At 27.9% G+C, this 24,833-nt stretch overlaps 2 protein-coding genes across 3 annotated transcripts in view; one reads left to right on the top strand and one right to left on the bottom strand.

Moving 5' to 3' along the window:
• LOC123270243 (excitatory amino acid transporter) overlaps nt 1-8,188 on the top strand; it is a 33,465-nt gene extending 25,277 nt beyond the window's left edge. Inside the window, exons 5-10 of one of the 2 annotated variants that reach the window (XM_044736204.1) lie at nt 280-513; nt 2,337-2,531; nt 5,247-5,381; nt 5,455-5,563; nt 5,628-5,746; nt 7,818-8,188. In XM_044736204.1, coding sequence (XP_044592139.1) covers nt 280-513; nt 2,337-2,531; nt 5,247-5,381; nt 5,455-5,563; nt 5,628-5,746; nt 7,818-7,872 — 847 coding nt within the window. In that variant the 3' untranslated portion in view covers nt 7,873-8,188. Of the gene's footprint in view, nt 1-279; nt 514-2,336; nt 2,532-5,246; nt 5,382-5,454; nt 5,564-5,627; nt 5,764-7,817 lie in introns of both variants that reach the window. The other variant, XM_044736206.1, reaches the window with a different exon arrangement.
• A 7,263-nt stretch (nt 8,189-15,451) lies between these two features.
• The window catches only part of LOC123271071 (protein dachsous), a 296,162-nt gene continuing 286,780 nt past the window's right edge, over nt 15,452-24,833 (bottom strand). The window contains exons 14-16 of the mRNA XM_044737301.1: nt 24,504-24,800; nt 20,108-20,564; nt 15,452-17,764 (exon numbers count right to left, since the gene is read on the bottom strand). Coding sequence (XP_044593236.1) covers nt 15,502-17,764; nt 20,108-20,564; nt 24,504-24,800 — 3,017 coding nt within the window. The 3' untranslated portion in view covers nt 15,452-15,501. The remainder of the gene's footprint in view (nt 17,765-20,107; nt 20,565-24,503; nt 24,801-24,833) is intronic.

Genomic DNA, 24,833 nt, shown 5'->3' with positions numbered 1-24,833 from the left:
TGCTTGTCAGAATTGATTGTTCAACTACTCCTTTGATAATCTATCTTAAAATCGTTGTCAAAATATAAATATCAAATTATCTTTGTTATTTAGCGCTTCAATCCAAAATTGTTTATATTTTCATGAAAATCACTAATTTGTAATAATTACATCTTTATGTATTAAAAGTAAGGTCAAATATATTTTACTTAAAAACCTGTTCAACTACTGGGTACTTTATCTTATATAACATAAATTTTTTTATTTAATAAATAAATAATTTAATTAATTATGTTTCAGGATGACACCAATCGGTATAACATCAGTAATAGCAGGAAAAATTCTCGGCGTAGATGATCTAGCTCTGGTGATGTCCCAGCTAGCCTGGTTCATCGTCACCGTGGTCATCGGTGTCTTCTTTTACCAGCTGGTTATCATGCAGCTAATTTACCTGGCGTTTGTGCGCAAGAACCCCTTTAAGTTCTACGCCGGGCTGGCTCAGGGGACTCTTACTGCGTTCGCCATGGCATCAACGTGAGTCGTCGATCTTCGACTTCGATCCCTCCTTTCCTATTTATAATCCGCCTGCCTTGCAGGGCCGCAATTAAAAAATCACAATTCACAAAAAAAAAAAAAAAAAAAAAAATCACTAATTTTTTTTAGTATTAATTTTTTATAAAACACATTTAAATTTTCTTAATTTAAAAAAATTAATCGGCTCTGCGAGGTCTGGCATTTCTTCCCTCCGCCTTATTTTAATATTCTTCTAAAAATTAATTTTATTTGAATTGAAAAATAAAAAAACTCAGAGGATATGTAGATTGTAAAATTTAGGATAAACTTTTGTTCTTCGAAGAATATTAAAGTATCCTTAATCCTGATCTATGAATTTATAAATGAATTTAAAAATCCTTACAATTTTGTTTTATTAACAATCGCGTATGCTCGTCCAGGAGCATGCAGTCTCCTTTATTAAAGAGAGAAAGAAAAATTATAGAGAGAGGTATGCAGTTCTGGGTGGCACTTTGAATTTTGATAATTTACCTTCAAATTTATCTCTCTTATTATTTTATTATTAAAATAATAAAAGACTAAATTTACGTGGAAATAAATATTAAATATTTAAATTATCTATTAGTAATTTAAAATTTTTTTTAATTATTTATAATTCAATGAAGAATATTAAAAATTCAACGTTAAAGAATTAAATATCAATTGACTCCGTGTCATCTGGACCTGATTCGAGTGTGGAAGCTGTTAATAAAATCTCTTTTATACTCTTGCATTTCAATTGACATATATATGTGTGTCATCAGATGGACAATGCTCTGAAAAAAAAAAAAAAATTTTTTTCTTCCCAGAATACAAAGTATTATTTGAGCGAGTATTTTAACTCCTAATGCCAGTATCTTCACTGAAGAAATAAATTTACTTGGAGGAAAAATACTTTTTTTTTTTTTTTTCACTGATGAGATAAATTGATTTTTCGCAATAAGTGTAAGAGAGATAGCTTCAAAATTGACAATTTAATATTTAACTATCATTAAGTACATTGTAATATTTATTATTTTTTGACAGATATAAAACTGGAAAAATATTATTACACGTGTTTTAGTTATGAAAAAAATTGATTACAGGTACGGTGAATTAACGGAGGGAGAGCTGAGCAGTACTCATGACAATTATTTATATTTTTAGTTAAAACACGGATTTATATTTTTTAAAACAGTGCAATAATTATTTTTCCAGTTTAATACAATACAAAAAATTAATTTTAAAAATGTCTTTTTAGTTATCAGTATAATTTTCAGGAAGAAATAATTATTTTTTTGTTAAATTATTAATTTTAGTTAATGCAAAATATTTTGTGTGTGGATTAACTTTTTACAGAATAACATGAGACGTCTTATCAATAAACAGTGACAAGAATTGTTAAATGTGTCAGTAGAGCACATGATTAGAACCCGACTAGAAAATCAAATCACAGAGAAATGACAGCAGTGTCGAATTCAGAAAATAATTATCGGTGCTTGGTAAGTAATTGACGGCCGCAAGAATAAGGTACTGTCTGTTCCAGGCTCGAAGCAAGTCCACTTTAAAAAAACACGGAGCCACTTTGAGGATTTTTCAAACTAATCTAATAAAAATAAAATTAATTTTATTTTCAGTAATTCTGGAGATTAATTTGTTTTGTTTATTTTTTTAAGTTATTCTTTTACCAAAAAGGACTTAAATGTGATAATAATTTATAAAAATTATTTATTATTAATAAAATAATTATTGATTGAAATATTTATAATATTTGTGTGAAAAATATTTATTTATTATTGAGATAAATCTAATGGAGATTTGTACAGGGCTGCTGCACTACCTGTGACCTTTCGCCTGATGACCGACAAACTAAGAGTTGACCCGCGAGTTACGCGATTTGTCTTGCCGATTGGCTGTAACATCAACATGGACGGCACGGCTTTGTTTGTTGCAAGTGCGAGTATTTTTATCGCCCAGATGAATGGAATTTTTCTTGGATTCGGTGAAATTGTCACAGTCATGTAAGTTTTTAAATCAATAATCTATATTATTAAGAGAATAAGAAAATTTGAATTTGTGCATTTTCAAGGTTTATTATTATCACCGATAGTCAGCTTAGATATAAACTCACTCTGATATTACACTCATCAGAGAGCTTTCACATTTGGTACCCACATCAATTTTCATGGGATCTTACATTTTCTGAGTCCTTTATTCAAACTGAGGCAGCTACTGGGCTTTGATCCAGGTTATGAATAAAATATTATAGGGAGAAAGAGGAGGCTCAGAACACACTCCACTGGGATCTTTAGCTCCAGTTCAAAGAACGGACTAGTAAAACTGATTCTCTAACAGTTATAAAATGGTGGATGTGGATCCCCACTTCAGGGTTAACACACTTTCATCATTGAAAACAGGTCTATCTGTTTCATCAAATTAGCATGTTTCAGGGTTGTTTTGAACTGCAAAAAATCTTTACCCATGTACTGGTTTGTTAGGATTTCAGCTAAAAGCTGTCATATTAGTTAACACATCGATACCCCACCACGAACACCCTTTCAATGAAAAGAAGCATCTCGGGATCAGTTAACAGTTCAAGTTCTACACCAGTATGCTTTAACATTGCTGAGTTTGAAAGGCCTGGTGCTGTATGAAAATGTAGAGCATCTAGATTGTATGTTTTAAAGCAACTACGTCTAAAGTTTTCAAAGACATCAGCCAAGAGAAGGACGTCAGTCTTTAAGTATAAGTCCGAGTACTCTCCAAGCGTGTTAATATTAAATTCATTCCAAACTACTTGAGCAAAAGCATAATCATCATCAGAAATAGTTGAGTTTGTTAATTTTGAATAAAATGAATCCTGGTCAGGTAACTGTTTCTCGTCTAGTCTGTCAATACTGTCAATGTACTCATACGGAAATACACCCTTACGTGTTGCTAATTTGAATTTGTCAGGGTCAGGGTAGTAGAGTCGCGTAATCTGTTTATCTTTATCATCGAGGTATGAAGCTAATTTCTCTAAGCTGGAAGTCATGAATCTGAATGAATCAATAAATCTTAAAGAGACTGAAGTATTTTTAACTGATTTTGTAAAAGAAATGTAACGCTCTTTATTGATTGGTAACAATGAAATTTCACCTTCAAATACTGTAGCTAAGGATTTAATTATAAAGTGTGAGTCATAGCCGGATAAATTATGAAAGACAACTGGGATAATGGTAGATTTCTGATAATTAACATTGCATGATTTATGTGCAGCATCTCTGTAATTACCTGTTAAGTGACAATGATCATAGACTTTATCTGAAGCAGCAGTGATTGGTTTTTCACAGATATGACACACAGTTGCCTGGTTGTGTCTATCTTGTTGCTCTTTCGTTAAGGATTTCATTTTAATAGGATTCTTTAGAATTTTTTCAAAGTCCAGAGCTAATGATTCTAATTGTTTAACAAACCAGTTGATGCAATCAGGAGAACGGTTTAATTCAAATTTGGAGAGTGTGTTATGATAGCTACAATATACATAGTAAGAAATACTGTGTGGAACATGTTTATGAACTGTCTTTTTATCATCTCCCGGGGGTTCAAGTGTGCATTCAAGATCCGCGTAAACTACAAACGGTACAGTATCTTTAGACTTAAAATCTTTGAATTTTTTAATTTTATTTTTTTCACTAGGAAATTCCATGCGGACTTTGTTAGATTTAAAACAATCTACTCGGTGCTCTAAATAACATTTTTGAAGTTTAAAATGATTCAAACAACGATCACAAAAGTACAATCTATGTTTACCTAGAGATATTTGACTTTTAATTAATTCAGAAAGATTATGTATCCATGCAAAGTGATAGACTGGCTCAATATTATCTAAATTATCGGTATAATTTACACTTTTTTAATCATTAATAAATGAATTGTCGGTATTTCTGACCTCGAACTTGCTTAAATATAATGGGATGATAGTACTTTTTCAGACTTTTTACCCGTGAATTCTGGACTCTATACCAAATACGTTAATGGTCATGCTTGTAAGTTAAATATATATTATAATATAATAATAATAATAATAATAATAATAATAATAATAATAATATAATCATAATATTATAATATTATATGATATTATATGATGTTATATGATATTATATATTATAATGTGTATATATATGTATAATATAAATACTATATAGCATAAATATAATTTTTTTTTTTTATATATAAACATATATTTATTATATATATAAACATATATAAACATATAAACATATATAAACATATATATATATATATATACATAAACATATATAAACACAAATATACATATATATATATATATATATATATATATATATATAATATATATATATATATATATATATATATATATATCAAAAATGCATGTGGGTACTCAAATGAAAGCTCTTGAAGAGTATAACATCGGGATGAGCTTATATCTTTGAATTATATATTATATATATGTATATATGAAAAATATATCAAAAATGCATGTGGGTACTCAAATGAAAGCTCTCGATGAGTGTACTATCGGGATTAGCTTATATCTTTAAAAACGTCAATATTTAAGAAAGTACAGTGCAATTTAACAAAATTCATTATTTAATAAAGCAAAATTTTATTTATTTATATTTCACAAGTCACGGCAGTCACATAGTGACTGCAAGGTTGCTAGTTACTTATAAAAATATTAAATAATAAAAAATAAATTTTTTTTACAGATTAACATCTACAGCAGCGAGTGTATCATCGGCATCAGTACCAAGCGCAGCATTAGTACTATTGCTTGTCGTGCTAAGTGCGATCGATGCGCCTGTGCAAGACGTATCACTTTTATTTGCTATTGACTGGTTTGTGTGAGTAATAACCAATAACCAATAAGTAATCCAATTATCGCTTGGTAAGGCTTAATTAATCGATTAATTATAGAGACCGAGTAAGAACAACAAACAACATGTTGGGTGACTGCTATGCTGCTGCTGTGGTTGAACAATTGTCAAAAAAAGAACTAATGGCTCTAGATGCAGCTGCTTATCAAGTAATTATACTATTTTTTTTTTATATTAATTGCGGGGTACTGATAAAAAATTTTATTTATGTAGTCGGAAACTGTTTTGCCAACGACGATAGCCAATGGTTGTTTATCTGCTAACCGAGTACCGGATCCTGATACGATTGTTGTTGAAATGCAAGATGATACCAGGATAAGCCCCATCGCCAAGTAAAAAAAAATTATTGGTAGGGCTAGGATCATTATTAAAATCATAGCATTTATTTATTATTTTTATTATTTGCCTCATATTCATTATCATTTTTTATTTTTTCGCTATTTTAAAAAGCTAAATTTTATTTATTTTATAATTAGTCGGTTTTTATTTAAAGTTGCAAATTATCTTGTTGGAAAATTTTTACTTGCGTAAAAAAATTAATTTTTAGGGTGAAAAAAAACTTGTCCTTAAAGAGTCATAAGCTTAGGATCCTAAACGTGACACAATTTAAGACATTTTTATGATAATTTTATGACATCAAATCGAAATTAAATTCAGAATTTAGAAGAATATTGTCGCTTTTATGTAGAAAAAAAATATTGTAAAAAGTACTTTTATGACAATTTTAGGACACTATTACGACAGTTTTAGGATACTTTTATGACAATTTTATGACACTAGAAAATCAAACCCGCTTTGCGCGCTTCTGTCAAAATGATTATTATCGATAATTTAATTAATCAATATTTTTACAAATTTTACTCATTATTATTTAACCGTTGCCATGGTAACCGTTTTCATAGCAACCGTTGCTATGGTAACCGTTGCCAAAGTAATTACCATAGCAATGAAAAACGACAACAATGAAAAAATCCCATCAAATTTTTAATAAAGGACTATTATGATAATTATACGACTTTTTTATGACAATTTTAGGATACTTTTAGGACACTATCATGACAGTTTTATGAATTTTTTATGACAATTTTAGGATATTTTTATGACAATTTTAAGACACTATCATGCCAATTTTTGGAATTTTTTATGACAATTTTAGGATACTTTTATGAAAATTTTAGGATTTTTTAGGACATTATTATGACAATTTTAGGACTTTCTTATGACAATTTTAGGACCTTTTTGTGACAACTTTAGGATATTTTTATGACAATTTTAAGACACTATCATGCCAATTTTTGGAATTTTTTATGACAATTTTAGGATACTTTTATGAAAATTTTAGGATTTTTTAGGACATTATTATGACAATTTTAGGACTTTCTTATGACAATTTTAGGACCTTTTTATAACAATTTTAGGAATTTTTTATGACAATTCTAGAATACTTTTATGATAGTTAGAGGAAATTTTTATGACAATTTTAGGATACTTTTATGACATTTTTATGGCAGTTTTATGAAAATTTTAAGACACTTTTATAAAATATAAAATATTACGATAATGATACAAGTCTATGATAGATCCTAGACGAAATAAAAATTTAATAAAAAATGATATTGTTATAAATAATGCAAAGAAGAAAAAAAAAGATAGAATATTATTACAACAGTAAGTATATAAATATACTAGTGAAATGTTAACTTATTTCTTCTAAAATAGTTAGAATTATATTAATAAAGCTTAAAATTACAAGTGTGTAGAGTCATGCAAGTGATGTGTGGATTGTCATAAGAGTGTCCTAAAATTATATTAATATTTTTTATAAAATTGTCATAAAAGTGTTCTAAAATTGTCATAAAAGTTTCCTAAAATTCTCACTAAAATATCCTTGAATTTTCATAAAAGTGTCCTAAAATTTTTATAAAATTGTCATAGAAGTATCTTAAAATTTTTATGAAAGTGTCCTAAAATTGTGGTAATATTGTCCTAAAATTTCCATAAAAGTATTCTAAAATTGTCATAAAAATCCTAAAACTGTCCTAATATTCTCCTAAATTTTCATAAAAGTAACCTAAAATTTTCCTAAAAGTACTATTTACAATATTTTTTTCTCTGAGTAATAACGACAATATTTTTCTTAAATCAAAATTTTATTCCGGTTGGGTGTCTTAAAATTTGTTATAAAAATGTCCTAAATTGTGTTACGTTTAGGATCCTCAGCTAATGACTCTTTTAGGACAATTTTACATCAATTTTTGATATTTAGTTTGTTCCAAATGAGGTTATGTTACATTTTTTTGCCCTACGAGGCCCTCTAGCGGATTGTTTGCAACTAAAATTAAAAAAGACTAATTTATCTAATTTATTAATAGGTTATTAATAAATATGTATTTTTTTCTGTAGTATTTCCAACCTTCCAGCACAGCTAGCAAGGAATGTGATAGAAGAGACTGTCTGACTAATAATTCCAAGGCAATGTGATTACAAATATGACAATTATCAGTTTATAAAGTAATAAATAAGGATGATTTAATTTAACGGCAATTGTAAATTTAAGTGGACAAATAATGAATGGTCATTTATTATAATATTTTATTCTAAAGTCCACAAAAAAAATAAACCGCGCCAGTTAACAGACAAATAACAAACAAACAAATAACTGACTGGATTTAATGTATTTAATTAAAAAAATCCACGATTTTTTCTAGAGTAGGATAAACGTTTAATGTAATGTGTATACTTGTATGATAATTAATAATTGTATGTATAATTTTTCCAAGGCATATCGATTTAGAATTTGTAAGTTGAGGTTATGAAGTTTATTTTTATTGAAAGTTCAAACAACGGCATGGTTTATTTTGTTTAACTGGGTAGTAATTTATTAATGGCTTTTTTTAGTAGTTTTTTTTTTGGAACTGATATTCAATTAGAGTCTAATTTCTTCACATTGTTTTTTGGGAAGAAATGTTAGAACAAACTTCTATATCTTCTTAAAAAATATTTATAGGAACAAAGTTAATTAATTAATTCATTCATTCATAAATTAATTAATTAAGAAATTAATTAATAAATTAATAAATAAATTAATTAATAAATTAATAAATTAATTAATAAATTAATTAATTAATTAATTGATAAATTAATTAATTAATTATTAAATTAATTAATTAATTATTAAATTAATTAATAAATTAATTAATTATTAAATTAATTAATAAATAAATTAATTAATTATTAAATTAATTAATAAATAAATTAATTATTAAATTAATTAATAAATAAATTAATTAATTATTAAATTACTTACTTAATAAATAAATAAATAAATTAATTAATTAATTAACTAATAAATAAATTAATTTATTGATAAAGTAATTAATTAATTAATTCATTCATTAATAAATAAATAAATAAATAAATTTATTAATTAATTTAAGAAGGTCTTTTCGCTTCAGTGAGTCACAAAAATTGTAGTAGTCAATTTTCGATAAATTAAAATAAAAAACATAAAAATTTCTAAAATTGAAAAATAAATAGTATATGAGGCATTAATCATTGAAATTTTGAAAATTAAAAAAAAATAATAGTTAAATAAAAAAATTAATGTGACACTTGTAAATCAGCTGTTAGTAAGCCGAACCATGGACGGCGGAGTTACCTAAAATGGTCCATCTTTACAAGCATGGAATGTGAGTGTTTTCCGTACATGCTTGTAAATTATAATAAAATTAATTTAATAAAGAAAAAAAAATTAATTCAATAAAAATAATTAATTTCATAAAGAGAAAAAAAATTAAAAAGAAGATTAATTCAATGAAAAAACTTAATTTCATAAAGAAACTAATTTAATTAAAAAAAATTAATTTAATAAAAAAAAAATTAATTTCATAAAAAAATTAATTTAATAAAAAAAAATAATTTCATCAAATAATTAATTCAATAAAAAAAATTAATTTCATAAGAAAATTTATTTAATAAAAAAAATTAATTTCATAAAAGAATTAATTTCATAAAAAAATTAATTTAATAAAAAAAATTAATTTCATAACAAAATTAATTTAATAAAAAAAAATTAAGTTCATAAAAAAATTAATTTAATAAAAAAAAATTAATTTAATAAAAAAAATTAATTTAATAAAAACCTCCTTTAACTTGACATTATTTCTTGGGAAGAGAAGTTAAAACAAACTTCTGTATCTTCCTAAATCGCGTGCCTGAAGGTAAAAGGGCGTATAACAATTTATGCGCCCTTTTACCTTTGCCAAGGTAAAAAAGCGCATATTTTTTTTTATTGCCAATCAAGTAGTAGACACATTCTACGCATAAAATTGAAAAAAAAAAATTTCAAAGGTAAAAGGGCGTATGTCTTTTATTATACGCCCTTTTACTTTTTAGAATTCCAAATTTTGGTGATCTAAAGGTGAATGGGCGTATAATTTTTTTCGGCCAGTTTACAAAAGAGAATATTCGTAGTTTAAAAATGTGAAAAAAAAACTTTCTGTGGTAGTAGGGGCGTAAAACCTCAACTATACAATTTTTTAGAGTTAAAAAAGAAAATATATCCAAAAAACAATAAATTACGCGTGATTATTTTCTCGCTTATTATTTTAAAAAATAGTTATTATAAAATTTTGATTCTGGATTGTTGATCATGATGAAACAGCTGTTGTGTGAACGGCGCCAGAAGTTATATTCAATAGGGCGATTAAAGCGAGAAATGTCAAAATATTTCAATGTTATCTGTCATTGTGATTTTATTTATTACTCAATTTTTGCGTAATTTATTTTTGATTGATTTATTTTCTATTTTTTTGTATCAAACTTTGTATATGAGGCTGTGATTTTAGTATGACTTGTCTTTTGAAACTATTATTTCACATTTGGTATCATAACTACAATTTTTTTATGCGCCCTTTTACCTTTAAGTAGTACTTTTCTTAAAGCTGAAAGGGCGTATGTCTTGAGATACGCCCTTTCAGCTTAAGGATAACAACTTTTTTTTTCACAGATTTTTACGTATCAGACAATTTCAAATCAAATGGCAAAAAAATTTCTTTTATACGCCCTTTCAGCACAAATCCCTATTAACTCTTAGCTGTACACCCTCTTACCTCTAGGCACGCGGGTTATTGGTCAAAAAGGTCTGATATTTCTAATAGTTACCTAGATATAAACTCTAAATGAATATCAGAGTAATTATTGTTGAAGAAATAAATAATTTGAGTATCGACTTATTATTTTAATATAATTTAAATAAATGTCGATATCGTGGTGCCTTATTTCAATACGCCGACAATAAAAAGGCGTGATGAAAGTAAGCAATTATTATCATCATTGTTTAATAATTTCAATTTCATTAAAATTGTCTCAATATATTACATACCAGTGAAGACATGTAATGTAATTTACTATACATAAAAATATATATATTTAATATCGTATATGGTGCTTATAGATAGTTATAGGTCCCATTTTTTTTTTAATAACTAAAATCAAAATTAAATGTAATTATTTAGAAACTTTTTTTTGTCCCTCAAAAAAAATTGAGAAGAAAAGAACAATAAATTTTTGAATTCAACGAAAATATTGGCGGTAAATAAATAATTTTAATTCGACTGATGAGTGTATTCCGAATTCTTCGGAATCCACTCAACAAAATTAGTAATAATTGTAAAAAAAAATAAATTTTTTTTTTTGGTGGAAAAACAAGGTAAAATTTTTTGAGAATTTTAAGACTGCCGTTGAAAAAAAAAATGTTAATGCGATTCAATAAAATTTTTGTCAGATTTACTCAATTGGTCACAATTAATTATATCAATGTTTGTTTGAAGAAAAGTTAAGAAGAAATAAAATTTATTGTAATATTTATCAGAGTAAATTTTGAACATGGAAAAAAAATTGATCATAACCTTACATCAGCATTGTATGATACGCTTATAGTTGAGTAACATAACCTCGTCCATCATTTATTAAAAGGTCTCATTAAAATGGAAAGTATAAGTAATATATTGTAATAATAATTAGTGTGATAAATGTACGACAAATTAATTAATAACAATAACAAACAATACAAAACACAGCCATTAACAACATGCCCGTAATTAATTAATTAATAATTAGAGTGTTTATAATAATTATGCAAATAAGTCAATATCATAGATTGTTTAAAGGGTACAAACTGTTGACTTTGTATTTCCAAGTAATAATAATTAATATTAACAATAATCTAGAGGAGCGATTGGTTTAGGCTTTGTTTTTCAGGTTAGTTTGGTTAATGGATTGAAGACTACATAAGAACAATGTAACTTTGTTTACATAATTAAGAAATGACTTTGTATCTTGTGAAATATTAACATTTTTGAAGATATAAGCTCATCCCGATGTTACACTCATCGAGACCTTTCATTTGAGTACCCACATCAATTTTTCATATATTTTATATATTTATATATATTATATATATGTATATATAAAAAATATATCAATAATGCATATGGGTATTCAAATAAAAGCTTTTGATGAGAGTAACATCGGGATGAGCTTATATCTGTAAAAATGTCAATAATTAAGGAATGACTTTGTATCTTAAGAACTATTGACATTTTTAAAGATATAAGGTCATCCTGATATTACACTCATCGAGACCTTTTATTTGAGTACCCATATGGTATTTTTTATATATTTGATATATATGGTATTTGTAAAATATATATGATCTATATAAATATACGAAAAATTGATGTGGGCTCTCAAATGAAAGGTCTTGATGATTGTAACGTCGGGATGAGCTTATATCTTTAAAAATGTCAATATTCAAGAAAGCACAGTGTAATTTGACAAAAGTCATTACTTAATCTATATTATTTAACAATATAACTTTGTTTACATAATTAAGAAATGACCTGGCATCTTGTTAACTAATGACATTTTTAAAGATATAAGCTCACCTCGATATTATACTCATCGAGACCTTTCATTTGAGTACCCACATCAATTTTTCATATATTTTTATATATTATATATATATGTATATATGAAAAATATATAAAAAATGCATGTGGGTACTCAAATGAAAGCTCTTGATTAGTATAACACCAGGATGAGCTTATATCTTTAAAAACGTCAATATTTAAGAAATTACCTTGTATCTTGTTAAATATTGACATTTTTAAAGATATAAGCTCACCTCTACATTACACTCATCGAGACCTTTCATTTGAGTACCCACATCAATTTTTCATATATTTCATATATTTATATATATTATATATATATATGTATATATAAAAAATATATAAAAATGCATGTGGGTGCTCAAATGAAAGCTCTTGATGAGTATAGCATCGGAATGACCTTATATTTTTAATATATATATTATATATATGTATATATAAAAAATATATCAAAAATGCATGTGGGTACTCAAATGAAAGCTCTTGATGAGTGTAACATCGGGATGAGCTTATATCTTTAAAAACGTTAATATTTAAGAAAGTAGAGTGTAATTAAATAAAAATCATTACTTAATCTATATTATCAAAAATTTGAGTTAACAATTATGATTTTTTACGGTGATGTGAAAATGAGGGTGCTATTTTGTTTTTATTTCCACTGAAGACAAGATTATGATAATAATTACCATTTAGAATAAATTAATTGTAAAATACAAGTTTGTAATTTTTTTGTGGTTATGTATAAACAAACTATCAACTGTATTGTCATTTATTTGAACCTTTTGGTTTTATTTTATGGTAAAAATAAATAAATCAAATTATAAATAAAATTTCTTTATTTACTATTAAAAATTCATTTTCTAGGGCGCTAAAAAACGCTTTCATTACAATTTATTTTTACAAATTTTTTTTTTTTCATTCATTTTTATACAAATATTTATTATTAAAATACTACTTAAATAAATTCCACGATTACAAATTCAGTTCGTTCGTGGATTACAAAAATAAGCGACTCGGTACTCATGCGCACAATTGATACAATAAAATACTATACAGACTTGTTTCTTAATTAATAATAGTAATATTATTTATTAATTATATTAATCATAATATTAAAAATAATAATAATAATAAATATACCAAAGTCGCGTCCTTTTGATTAATAAATCAATTATTTACACTATTAACCTAATTATTTACAGAGTCATTGTTTACATTTAATCATAGAAACAATTTACAATTCAATAATTAATTAATTCATTATTAATTATCACGTTGAACATAATGAGCAGTCTTCGTATTATAAATATCTTAATTTAACAAAAAAGTATTTTTCTTCCTAGTTAATTTATTTTTTTAATAAAGAAACTGGTTAAATTTTTATAGAGTTAACTTAACCTCAATTGGTACAAAGAATTTTTTGTTTACTTTTTTTTTAATTAATTAATTATCAATAATTACAAAAATTTATTGATAATTAATATTAATTAATACTTTGATAACTTTCTAAAGAAATTTTTTAAATATTTAAAAATTTTTAAACAAACTGTTGCATAAAAGTTATCAAAATAAGAAAGAAATGGAACTTAGATGGCGCCACTAATATTTTCTTATAAAGTATACAAGTTCCAGGAACAAAGTTAGTGTTCCAGTTTCATTTTTTTTCATAAAAATACTTAATAATACTTTCTATTAGAGTTAATTAATTTTTTCAGTGAAAAAAACTGATATTCTTCTTGTAAAATCTTAATAAAGTAAACTTAACCTCAATTGAAACAAAGAATATTTTATTTTTTGATTAATAAATTATCAATAATTTCAAATATTTATTGATAATTAATATTAACTAATATTTTTTAAACATTCAAAAATTTTTAATTAAACAGTTTGTTATAAAAGTTACTAATAGAAGGAAAAAATGGAACATAGATGGCGCCACCAATATTTTCCTACAAGTTCCAGAATTAAAGTTGGTATTCTTGTTTCAATTTTTTTTTTTTTAATAAGAATACTTTACATTTGAGTTAATTTATTTCTTCAGTAAAGAAACTCGTCTTCTTGTAAAATCTCAATAGAGTAAACATAACCTCAAATGAAATAAAGAATAATTCATTTTTTAATTAATAAATTATCAATAATTACAGAAATTTATTGATAAATATTAATCAAAATTTAAATAACTTTCTAAAGAAATTTTTTCAATATTTAAAAATTTTTAAACAAACAATTTGTTCCATAAAATTTACAAACACGAGGAAGAAATGGAACATAGATGGCGCCAGCAATATTTTCCTACGCTATTTATTTCTTCAGTAAAAAAACTGATATTTTTTTTTTAAATCTCAAAGTAACTTAACCTCAATTGATACATAGAATATTTTATTTTTTTTTAAATTAATAAATTATCAATAATTGTAAAAATTTATTGATAAATATTAATCAAAATTGTAATAACTTTCTAAAGAAATTTTTTAAGCATTCAAAAAATTTTAAACAAACAATTTGTTCCATAAAATTTACAAACACGAGGAAGAAATGGAACATAGATGGCGCCAGCAATATTTTCCTACACTATTTATTTTTTCAACAAAGAAACTAATATTCTCCTTGTAAAATCTCAATAGAGTAATCTTAACCTCAATTGAAACAAATAATATTTTGTTTATTTTATTTTTTGATTAATAAATTATCAATTAATTGATAATAAATATTAATCAAAATTTTGATAACTCAGAAGAATTTTTTAAGACATTTAAAATTTTTTTTTCACAAAAATTACCACCACAAGGAAGAAATGGTAGATAGATGGCGCCACTAATATTTTCCTACATTATAAAAGTACTAAATAATACTTTGTATCCAAGTTAATCCATTTCTTCAGCAAAGAATATTTTGTTTACTTTATTTTTTAATTAATAAATTTTAATTAACACTTCAAAAATTCTCTAAATAAATAAAAAAAAATTTTTAAACAAACAGTTTGTTATAAAAGTTACCAACAAAAAGAAATGTCACACAGATGGCGCCACTACTATTTTCCTCCAAGTTCCAGGAACAAGATTATCCCTCCAGTTTCTTTTCTTACAAAAACACTAATACTTAACATTCTAGAAAGAAATCTCTCAACCCACTACTCAAATCCTCAATTCACTATCAACAACGGGTAAGTTCCTCGGATTCTGCGCCCTCTGCGGAGTGGGAGGAACAAGCGGGCTAATACTGGGACTTCTTGTAGCAAGCGGCGACAGAGATGGCGAAAAACTCGGACTTAGCGCCGCGGAGGGGAAAGTAGAAGTGTCATGGCTAATCGGGCTCCTGGGTAGCATCGCTCTCGCCAAAGCTGGCGCTGCGATCGACCTTGGCGCCACAGAAGTCAATAACGGCGGAGGCGGAGCCTTGTGCTGCTGAACCTTGTGCCTGTTCCCGGAACTCTGAACACTAGCGTCATCTTTGAGCCTCGCAATCTCACTAAAAACATGCGCTAGGGGCTGATATTGAGGCCCCCAGTCTAGAAGATAGTCCCAATTATAAGATCCAGTGAGTTCCTCTTCACTATGAACAATGGAACTTAAGGAACCGTTCATGGAAGGGCCTCCAGGAACCTCCAGTTCCGAAGTGGGCCTCCTAGATTCTCCAATTTTTCCGTAAATAAGCGTAGCGATCTCCGCTTCAGTTACTGCTTCATCTTCAAATAAATGAATGCTGTCCAGTGGGAGGGCTTCTGGAGGTCTCCTAGCGTGGGAGTGGGAGTTCGCAGATGGCGCATCGACGATTCCTAATCTAGCAAGATACTCCTGAGTATTATGAACAGAAAGATCACTAGCAGAATCAGGAGCCTGTCCCTCATTAATCATCCTGATTTCCTCATCTTCTCCATCATCTTCCGCGGAACCCCTCCCAGAGGAACCGGACTGGTCACTCCCAGAAATCTCGGAGGTTCCTTGCTGTCTAATAGACTGCCCACTAGTTCCATAGGGCGGGATTTCGTCATATTTGGGCGGAGCGAACTGACACGCCCCTTGATTATTCGGAACACTAGCAGCGACACCAGCGACACCTCTAATAGGAATCGTATCAAAAGCAGTGGGATCTACGTAGCTATTAGAAGCAGTGGCGCCACCATCGCCATTCAAGCCAGGTTTAGCACTAGGCTTTTTGTGCTTTCGGTTCTTAAGATGGACGAACAAGAAGAACCCTCCAAATCCAGCAATTAGGAGCACTAGCGCTATCAGGAGGCCTAAGGCCCAATCCGCAAGTCCGTTAGATGTCGCCACTGCCATGTTCGCGCCTAAATTCGATGGGTAGTTGGTAGAGAAGAGGCTGTTAGACTCATCGTCGATAATTCGGATCTCTACGACAGTCATGTTGGACAAAGAGCGCTGCCTACCGGAACTGGCGCTTACTACAAGCCTAGAAGACTCTTCGGAGTCATAATGGAGCTTCTTTTTGACTATCAGCGCCCCCGTGGTGCGGTTTAACTTGAAGTAAGGGTGCTGGGAGGTTAATTGGTACACTACCCGACCGTCGGGACCTTTGTCGCGGTCTGTAGCGGTCACATGACCGACTACGGTTCCAGGAACCGTTTGTAAACCGTTCCGGAGGTCGAACCGGTACATCCGTTCCGTAAATTGAGGGTAGAACTCGTCTCTGGAGTCTATTTCTACTCTGACCTTCACAGCTGCGGTTCTGCCACCTGTGTCAGTTGCTCTTAAGGTAAATGCGTAGCGGTTCCGCTGTTCGTAGTCGAAGATGGCGCCAGTGGTCACTGTTCCGGTTAACGGGTTTACGTTAAAGAGTTTCCAGGAGTCGTCTATGTCGGTAAATCCGGAGGCTGCTGCGGAAACGATTGAGTAATTTACGGTTCCGAAAATTCCGCGGTCGAGATCCGAAGCTCGGGCGGAGAACACTCGGGTTCCTACGGGTTCATTTTCCCCCACGAATTCGAGGTACTCGTGCACTGGGAACTTGGGGGAGTTGTCGTTCACGTCGGAGATGTGGATACGCACCCTGGCGAGGGAACATAGTGGAACGGGGTCGCTGTCGCAGGCCAGGATCACAAGGTGGTGCGTTTCGGGTGATAAATCGCAGTCTAGGGTTGAGTTCACGGTGATCAAGCCGGTTGATGGGTCGATTTGGAATAAATGGCGGTCGTTGCCGGAGGTTATGTTGTAGGTTATGGTTGATGATAAGGCTCCAGAGAGGTCGTTGTCGCTAGCCCGGATTGTGGTAAGGACGGTGCCGATAGGCGCGTCTTCTTTTATGGTCACTTCTTGGAGGTCCTCGGTGAAGTGAGGGTAGTTGTCGTTGGAGTCGTCGATTTGGATTGTTACCATTATTACGTCCTCTGTGGAGAGGTTGGATGAGTTTGAGGTTTTGGTTCCTAGGTAGATTATATATCTGGAATTTAAGGAAATTTTGTTAAATTTTTGTTATAATAAAATAAATAAATGAATAAATAATTTATTTATAAAAAAAATTGTTCAAGGATTTTTTTTTATTCTTGTTTTATATAGTTAAATTTTTATTTTTAAAAAATTGGAAATCTAAAATGGAGATTTGAATTTATTTAGCAGATATTTTATAATTTTTTTAATAAATTTAATATAGAAAAAAATTGACAAGAATTTTAATGCAATTTTTTTTGTTGAAAAAATTGAAAAATTCATTAAAATCTTTCAAGTATTTTTCTTAAAGAAAGTATAAATATATTTGACCCATTCTTTTTGGTTAAATAGAATCAAGATTATACAAAGTTCTTGTGAGTACCAAATTTTTTTCGATCAAGTTATTATTTTACTTGAAAAATATATCTATAGATTGTTTAATAGAGATACATAATTAAGAATTGACCTTGTATCTTGTGAACTATTGACATTTTTAAAAATATAAGCTCACCCTGATGTTATATTCATTGAGACTTTTCATTTGAGTACCCACATCAATTTTTCATATATTTTGTATATTTATATATATATTGTATATATGTATATATGAAAAATATATCAAGAATACATGTGGGTATTCAAATGAAAGCTCTTGATGAGTGTAAAATCAGGATGACCTTATATCGTTAAAAATATTAATAATTAAGAAATTACCTTGTATCTTGTGAAATATTGACAATTTTAAAGATATAAACTCATCTCGATGTTTCATTCATTGAGACCGTTAATTTGAGTACCCACATCAATTTTTCATATATTTTGTATATTTATGTATATTATATATATGTGTATATGAAAAATATATTAAAAATGCATGTGGGTACTCAAATGAAAGCTTTTGATGAGTGTAACATCAGGATGAGCTTATATTTTTAAAAACATTAATATTTAAGAAAGTACAGTGCAATTAAATAAAAGTCATTATTTAATAAAGTAAAATTTTATTTATTCATAGATCACAAGTAACAGCAGTCACATAGTGACTGCAAGGTTGCTAATTTTCATAATTTTTCTAATTCTAATTTTTTTTTAAATAAATAAAATTTGAAAATGCTTCATCTCTGGATATATAAATAAGAAATGATCTTGTATCTTGTGAATTATTGACATTTTTAAAGATATGAGCACATCCCGATGTTACACTTATCGAGACCTTTCATTTGAGTACTCACATCAATTTTTCATACATTTTATATATTTATATATATTATAAATATGTATGTATGAAAAATATATCAAAAATGCATGTGGGTACTCAAATAAAAGCTCTTGGTGAGTATAACATCGGGATAAGCTTATATCTTAAAAATATATATTATACATATGTATATATGAAAAATATATCAAAATTTAAAGTGTTATTAAATTAAAAAAATAAAAATATTATTTTTAAAAAATTGCATTTGTTTTCTAATTTTTTTTGGCATTATTTCTTTGTTATAAATTTTTTAAAATTATTAAATATATGCTAAATTAATTTTCATTAATTAAGAAATGATCTTGTATCTTGTAAACTATTGACATTTTTTCAAAATATAAGCTCATCCTGACATTATATTCATCGAGACCGTTCATTTGAGTACCCACATCAATTTTTTATATATTTATATATATAATATATATGTATATATGAAAAATATATAAAAAATGTATGTGGGTACTTAAATGAAAGCTCTTGATAAGTGTAACATCAGGATGAGCTTATATTTTTAAAAACGTCAATGTTTAAGAAAATACAATTTTTTTTTTTAATTTTCACATTTGGAATTTTTTCAAATTTTATTTTTTTAGTTATTTTATTGTTATAAAATTACAAAAAAATATTCGAATATTTGTCAACTTTAGTTTCATTATTTTTTAGAAAATTTAGTAATAATTTTTTCTAAGCATATAATTTATTAATTTTTCTTATAAAAATTTTTTAATTGCTTTTTTTTAATAAAAATTAATATAGCAGATATTTATTAATTTTTGTAACAAATTATGGCAAAAAAATTGCAAATCTATAAAAAAATTTTTTAGAGCAAATTTATTTATTAAATAAAATTAAAAAATGATCTAGTGAATGTTAACTTAAATGTCTTTTTTTTTATTTAAAATTTTGTATTAAAAAAAAACAATTAATAAATTTTGAATAAGAAAAATTAATAAATTCTTAAAAAAAAAAAGAAATTAATAAAATAAATTAATAAAGAAAAAATTAATAAAAAAAAATGATAAAAAAAATTAATTGATTTTATCTTCTGAAGAAATAAAAAATTTTTTTTTATGTAAAAAAAAATTAATAAAGACTAACCTGTCTTTAGTTTCACGGTCCAAATTCTTGCTAATAATCAATCTGCCGCGAGAAATTTCAAAAGCATCAGTGCCTTCTTGAGACACAATGCTTCCGTCTAGAAGCCCTAGATCAGCCAACTTAAGAAGACTAGTCCCCCGAGTGGCGTTCTCGCTGACGCTGATCTTGAACTCCCGGTTTGAAGAAGAGTTCCTGAGTCCGCTCAACCTGATGATCACCGAGCAGGTTGAGGAGAGCGCCGGCTTCCCGGAGTCCTGTGCGACGACTATCAACTCAATCTCCTTGGGAACAGGGCGCGACAGTGCTGTTCTGTTGGCAGTTATCACTCCGGTCTCGGAGTTTATACTGAAGCCTTTTACGGGACTGAGAAGGTGGTAGTGTACGACGTTGTTGGCTTCCAGGAGATCCTCGTCTGTCGCGTTTACTGCCAGTAATTCACGTACTTCACCTCGGCCTTCTGGAATCGTAAAATTCATCGATTAGTTACGAGGTATTTGTGAGATTAAAATGCCGAGTTATTTATGTTTTATATGGGTTTATAAATTCTGGATTTATAAGAGATTGTAAATATGTAGAGGAGATAATAGAGATAAATTTTAGGTTTATTTTTAGGCTAGCTGTTTAGAAAACAGCCCGATAACTTGGCATTAACGCTTGGATTCTTCTGTGATGTTATTTTTGATAAATTTTTTTTTTTTCAGGTCATAATTAAAAATTTTAGTTATTTTTAAAAATTTTTACGCATTTAAAAAAGGGTTTATAATTTTTTAATTATTGACATTTTTAAAGAAATAAGCTCATCCCGATGTTACATTCATCAAGACCTTTCATTTGAAGGTCCAAATGCATTTTTTATATATTTTTCATATATACATTTATATAATATATATAAATATATGAAATATATGAAAAATTGATGTGGGTATTCAAATGAAAGGTCTCGACGAGTGTAATGTCGGGGTGAGCTTATATCTGTAAGAATGTCAATATTTCACAAGATACAAGATCATTTCTTAATTATATAAACAAAGTTACATTGTTGAATAATGTAAATTAAGTAATGACTATTGTTAAATTACACTGTACTTTCTTAAATAATGACATTTTTAAAGATATAAGCTCATCCCGATGTAATACTCATTAAGAGCTCTCATTTGAGTACCTTCATGCATTTTTGATATATTTTTCTTATATACATATATATATATATATATATATATATATATATATATATATATATATAATATATATATAAATATATAAAATATATATAAATATACAAAATATATGGAAAATTGATGTGGGTACTCAAATGAAAGGTCTTGATAAGTGTAACATCGGGATGAGCTTATATCTTTAAAAATGTCAATATTTCACAAAATAAAAGATCATTTCTTAATTATTGACATTTTTAAACATATAAGCTCATCCTGATGTTACAATCATCAAGACCTTTTATTTGAGTACCCACATGCATTTTTCATATATTTTTCATATATACATATATATCATATAAATTTTAAAGATATGAGCTCATCCCGATGTTAAGAGGTTTGTTGTTTGTTGTTTAAAACTTATTAAGAGCTTTCATATGAGTACTCACATGCATTTTTGATATATTTTTCATATATGCATATACATAATATATATAAATATATAAAATATGTAAAAAATTGATCTGGGTACTCAAATGAAAGGTCTCGATGAGTGTAACATCGGGATGAGCTTATATCTTCAAAAATGTTAATATTTCACGAGATACAAAGTCATTTCTTAATTATGTAAACAAAGTTACATTGTTCTTATGTAGTCTTCAATCCATTAACCAAACTAACCTGAAAAACAAAGCCTAAACCAATCGCTCCTCTAGATTATTGTTAATATTAATTATTATTACTTGGAAATACAAAGTCAACAGTTTGTACCCTTTAAACAATCTATGATATTGACTTATTTGCATAATTATTATAAACACTCTAATTATTAATTAATTAATTACGGGCATGTTGTTAATAGCTGTGTTTTGTATTGTTTGTTATTGTAATTGATTAATTTGTCGTACATTTATCACACTAATTATTATTACAATATATTACTTATACTTTCCATTTTAATGAGACCTTTTAATAAATGATGGACGAGGTTATGTTACTCAACTATAAGCGTATCATACAATGCTGATGTAAGGTTATGATCAATTTTTTTTCCATGCTCAAAATTTACTCTGATAAATATTACAATAAATTTTATTTCTTCTTAACTTTTCTTCAAACAAACATTGATATAAATAATTGTGACCAATTGAGTAAATCTGACAAAAATTTTATTGAATCGCATTAACATTTTTTTTTCAACGGCAGTCTTAAAATTCTCAAAAAATTTTACCTTGTTTTTCCACCAAAAAAAAAAATTTATTTTTTTTTACAATTATTACTAATTTTGTTGAGTGGATTCCGAAGAATTCGGAATACACTCATCAGTCGAATTAAAATTATTTATTTACCGCCAATATTTTCGTTGAATTCAAAAATTTATTGTTCTTTTCTTCTCAATTTTTTTTGAGGGACAAAAAAAAGTTTCTAAATAATTACATTTAATTTTGATTTTAGTTATTAAAAAAAAAATGGGACCTATAGCTATCTTTAAGCACCATATATGATATTAAATATATATATTTTTATGTATAGTAAATTACATTACATGTCTTCACTGGTATGTAATATTGAGACAATTTTAATGAAATTGAAATTATTAAACAATGATGATAATAATTGCTTTCTTTCATCATGCCTTTTTATTGTCGGCGTATTGAAATAAGGCACCACGATATCGACATTTATTTAAATTATATTAAAATAATAAGTCAATACTCAAATTATTTATTTCTTCAACAACAATTACTCTGAATTTAGAGTCTCTATTTAGGTAACTATTAGAAATATCAAAGTTTTTTGACCAATATTTCGCGTGCCTAGAAGTAAAAGGGCGTATAGCTAAGGGTCAATAGGGATTTGTGCTAAAAGGGCGTATAAAAAATTTTTTCTTGCCATTTGGTTTGAAATTGTCTGAAACGTCAAAATCTGTGAAAAAAAAAGTTGGTATCCTAAAGCTGAAAAAGCGTATCTCAAGATATGCGCCCTTTCAGCTTTAAGAAAAGTACTACTCAAAGGTAAAAGGGCGCATAAAAAAATTGTAGTTTTGATACCAAATGTTAAATAATAGTTTCACAAGACAAGTTATACTAAAATAACAGCCTCATATACAAAGTTTGATATAAACAAATAGAAAATAAATCAATCAAAAACAAATTACGTAAAAATTAAGTAATAAAAAAAATCACAATGACAGATAACATTGAAATATTTTGAAATTTCCCGCTTTAATCGCCCTATTGAATATAACTACTGGCGCCGTTCACACAACAGCTGTTTCATCGTGATCAACAATCCAGATTCCAAATTTTATAATAAATATTTCTTAAAATAAAAAGCGAGAAAATAATCACGCATAATTTATTGTTTTTTGGATATATTTTCTTTTGTAACTCTTAAAAATTGTATAGTTGAGGTTTTACGCCGCTACTACCACAGAAAATTTTTTTCTCACATTTTTAAACTACGAATATGTTCTTTTGTAAACTGGCCAAAAAAAAATTATACGTCCTTTGACCTTTAGATCACCAAAATTTCGAATTCTTAAAAGTAAAAGGGCGTATAATTAAAGACACACGCCCTTTTACCTTTGCAATTTTTTTTTCAATTTTAAGCGTAGATTGTGTCTACTACTCGATTGGCAATAAAAAAAAAAATATGTGCCCTTTTACTTTTGCAAAGGTAAAAGGGCGCATAAATTGTTATACGCCCTGATACCTTTAGACACGCGATTTAAGAAAATACAGAAGTTTGTTCTAACTTTTCTTCCCAAGAAACAATGTGAATTAAGTTAAAGGAGGTTTTTATTAAATTAATTTTTTTTTGTTAAATTAATTTTTTTATGAAATTAATTGTTTTTTTATTAAATTATTATAAGCCCTTTTACCTTTAGCATAACTCTTTAAATAATAAAAAATAAGTTATTAAAAAAGTCTTGCTGAACGAAATTCGCAATGTCAATTCAAATTTGCACAGCCTCTACCAAAAGTAACATCATATCAGGATCAGGACAATGAGAGTTGTTTATGTTTACTAAAAACCTGTTTTAAACGTTCATTTATTTCACGGCATCGCCTGTCTGTCGGATGCTTCTCGAAAATTTATCTCTTTTATTAGTCGAATTTTTCACCCTCTTGACTTTTGTTCTTATTTTTATTCTTCCTAAGAAGAAACAAAGTTCTGTTCCTGGATAGAGACTCAAGTAATAAAAAATAACAATTATAATAAAAAATAATATAAATTACCTGATAAGGTGGCGATGTAAGCGGCTTGCTGGAATTTCGGATGATTGTCATTTACGTCGAGGACCCTGACAGTGAGATCAGTGATTGCCTCATGGATTCCGTCACTGGCGATCACCTGGACCGTGTACTCATCGCAGTCCTCAGCGTCCAAAGGCTCGGTTAGCGTGACCTTGCCGCCGTAACGATCGATGCTGAACGGACTCGGGTGATTTACGTTCCCGAAACGATAGGTTAACGCCGGGGAGCTGTCCACGTCGTTTGCGGTTATTGTCGTCAGGACGGTGCCGACCGCAGTGCCTGAAAGGTAAATATTATTTATATTATTAAGAG

This window comes from Cotesia glomerata, linkage group LG8 (genome assembly GCF_020080835.1).
Source record: "Cotesia glomerata isolate CgM1 linkage group LG8, MPM_Cglom_v2.3, whole genome shotgun sequence".
NCBI classification, from domain to species: domain Eukaryota; kingdom Metazoa; phylum Arthropoda; class Insecta; order Hymenoptera; family Braconidae; genus Cotesia; species Cotesia glomerata.
The sequence above is the reverse complement of the archived record's forward strand: the minus strand, read 5'-3'. Positions and strand labels throughout refer to the sequence as shown.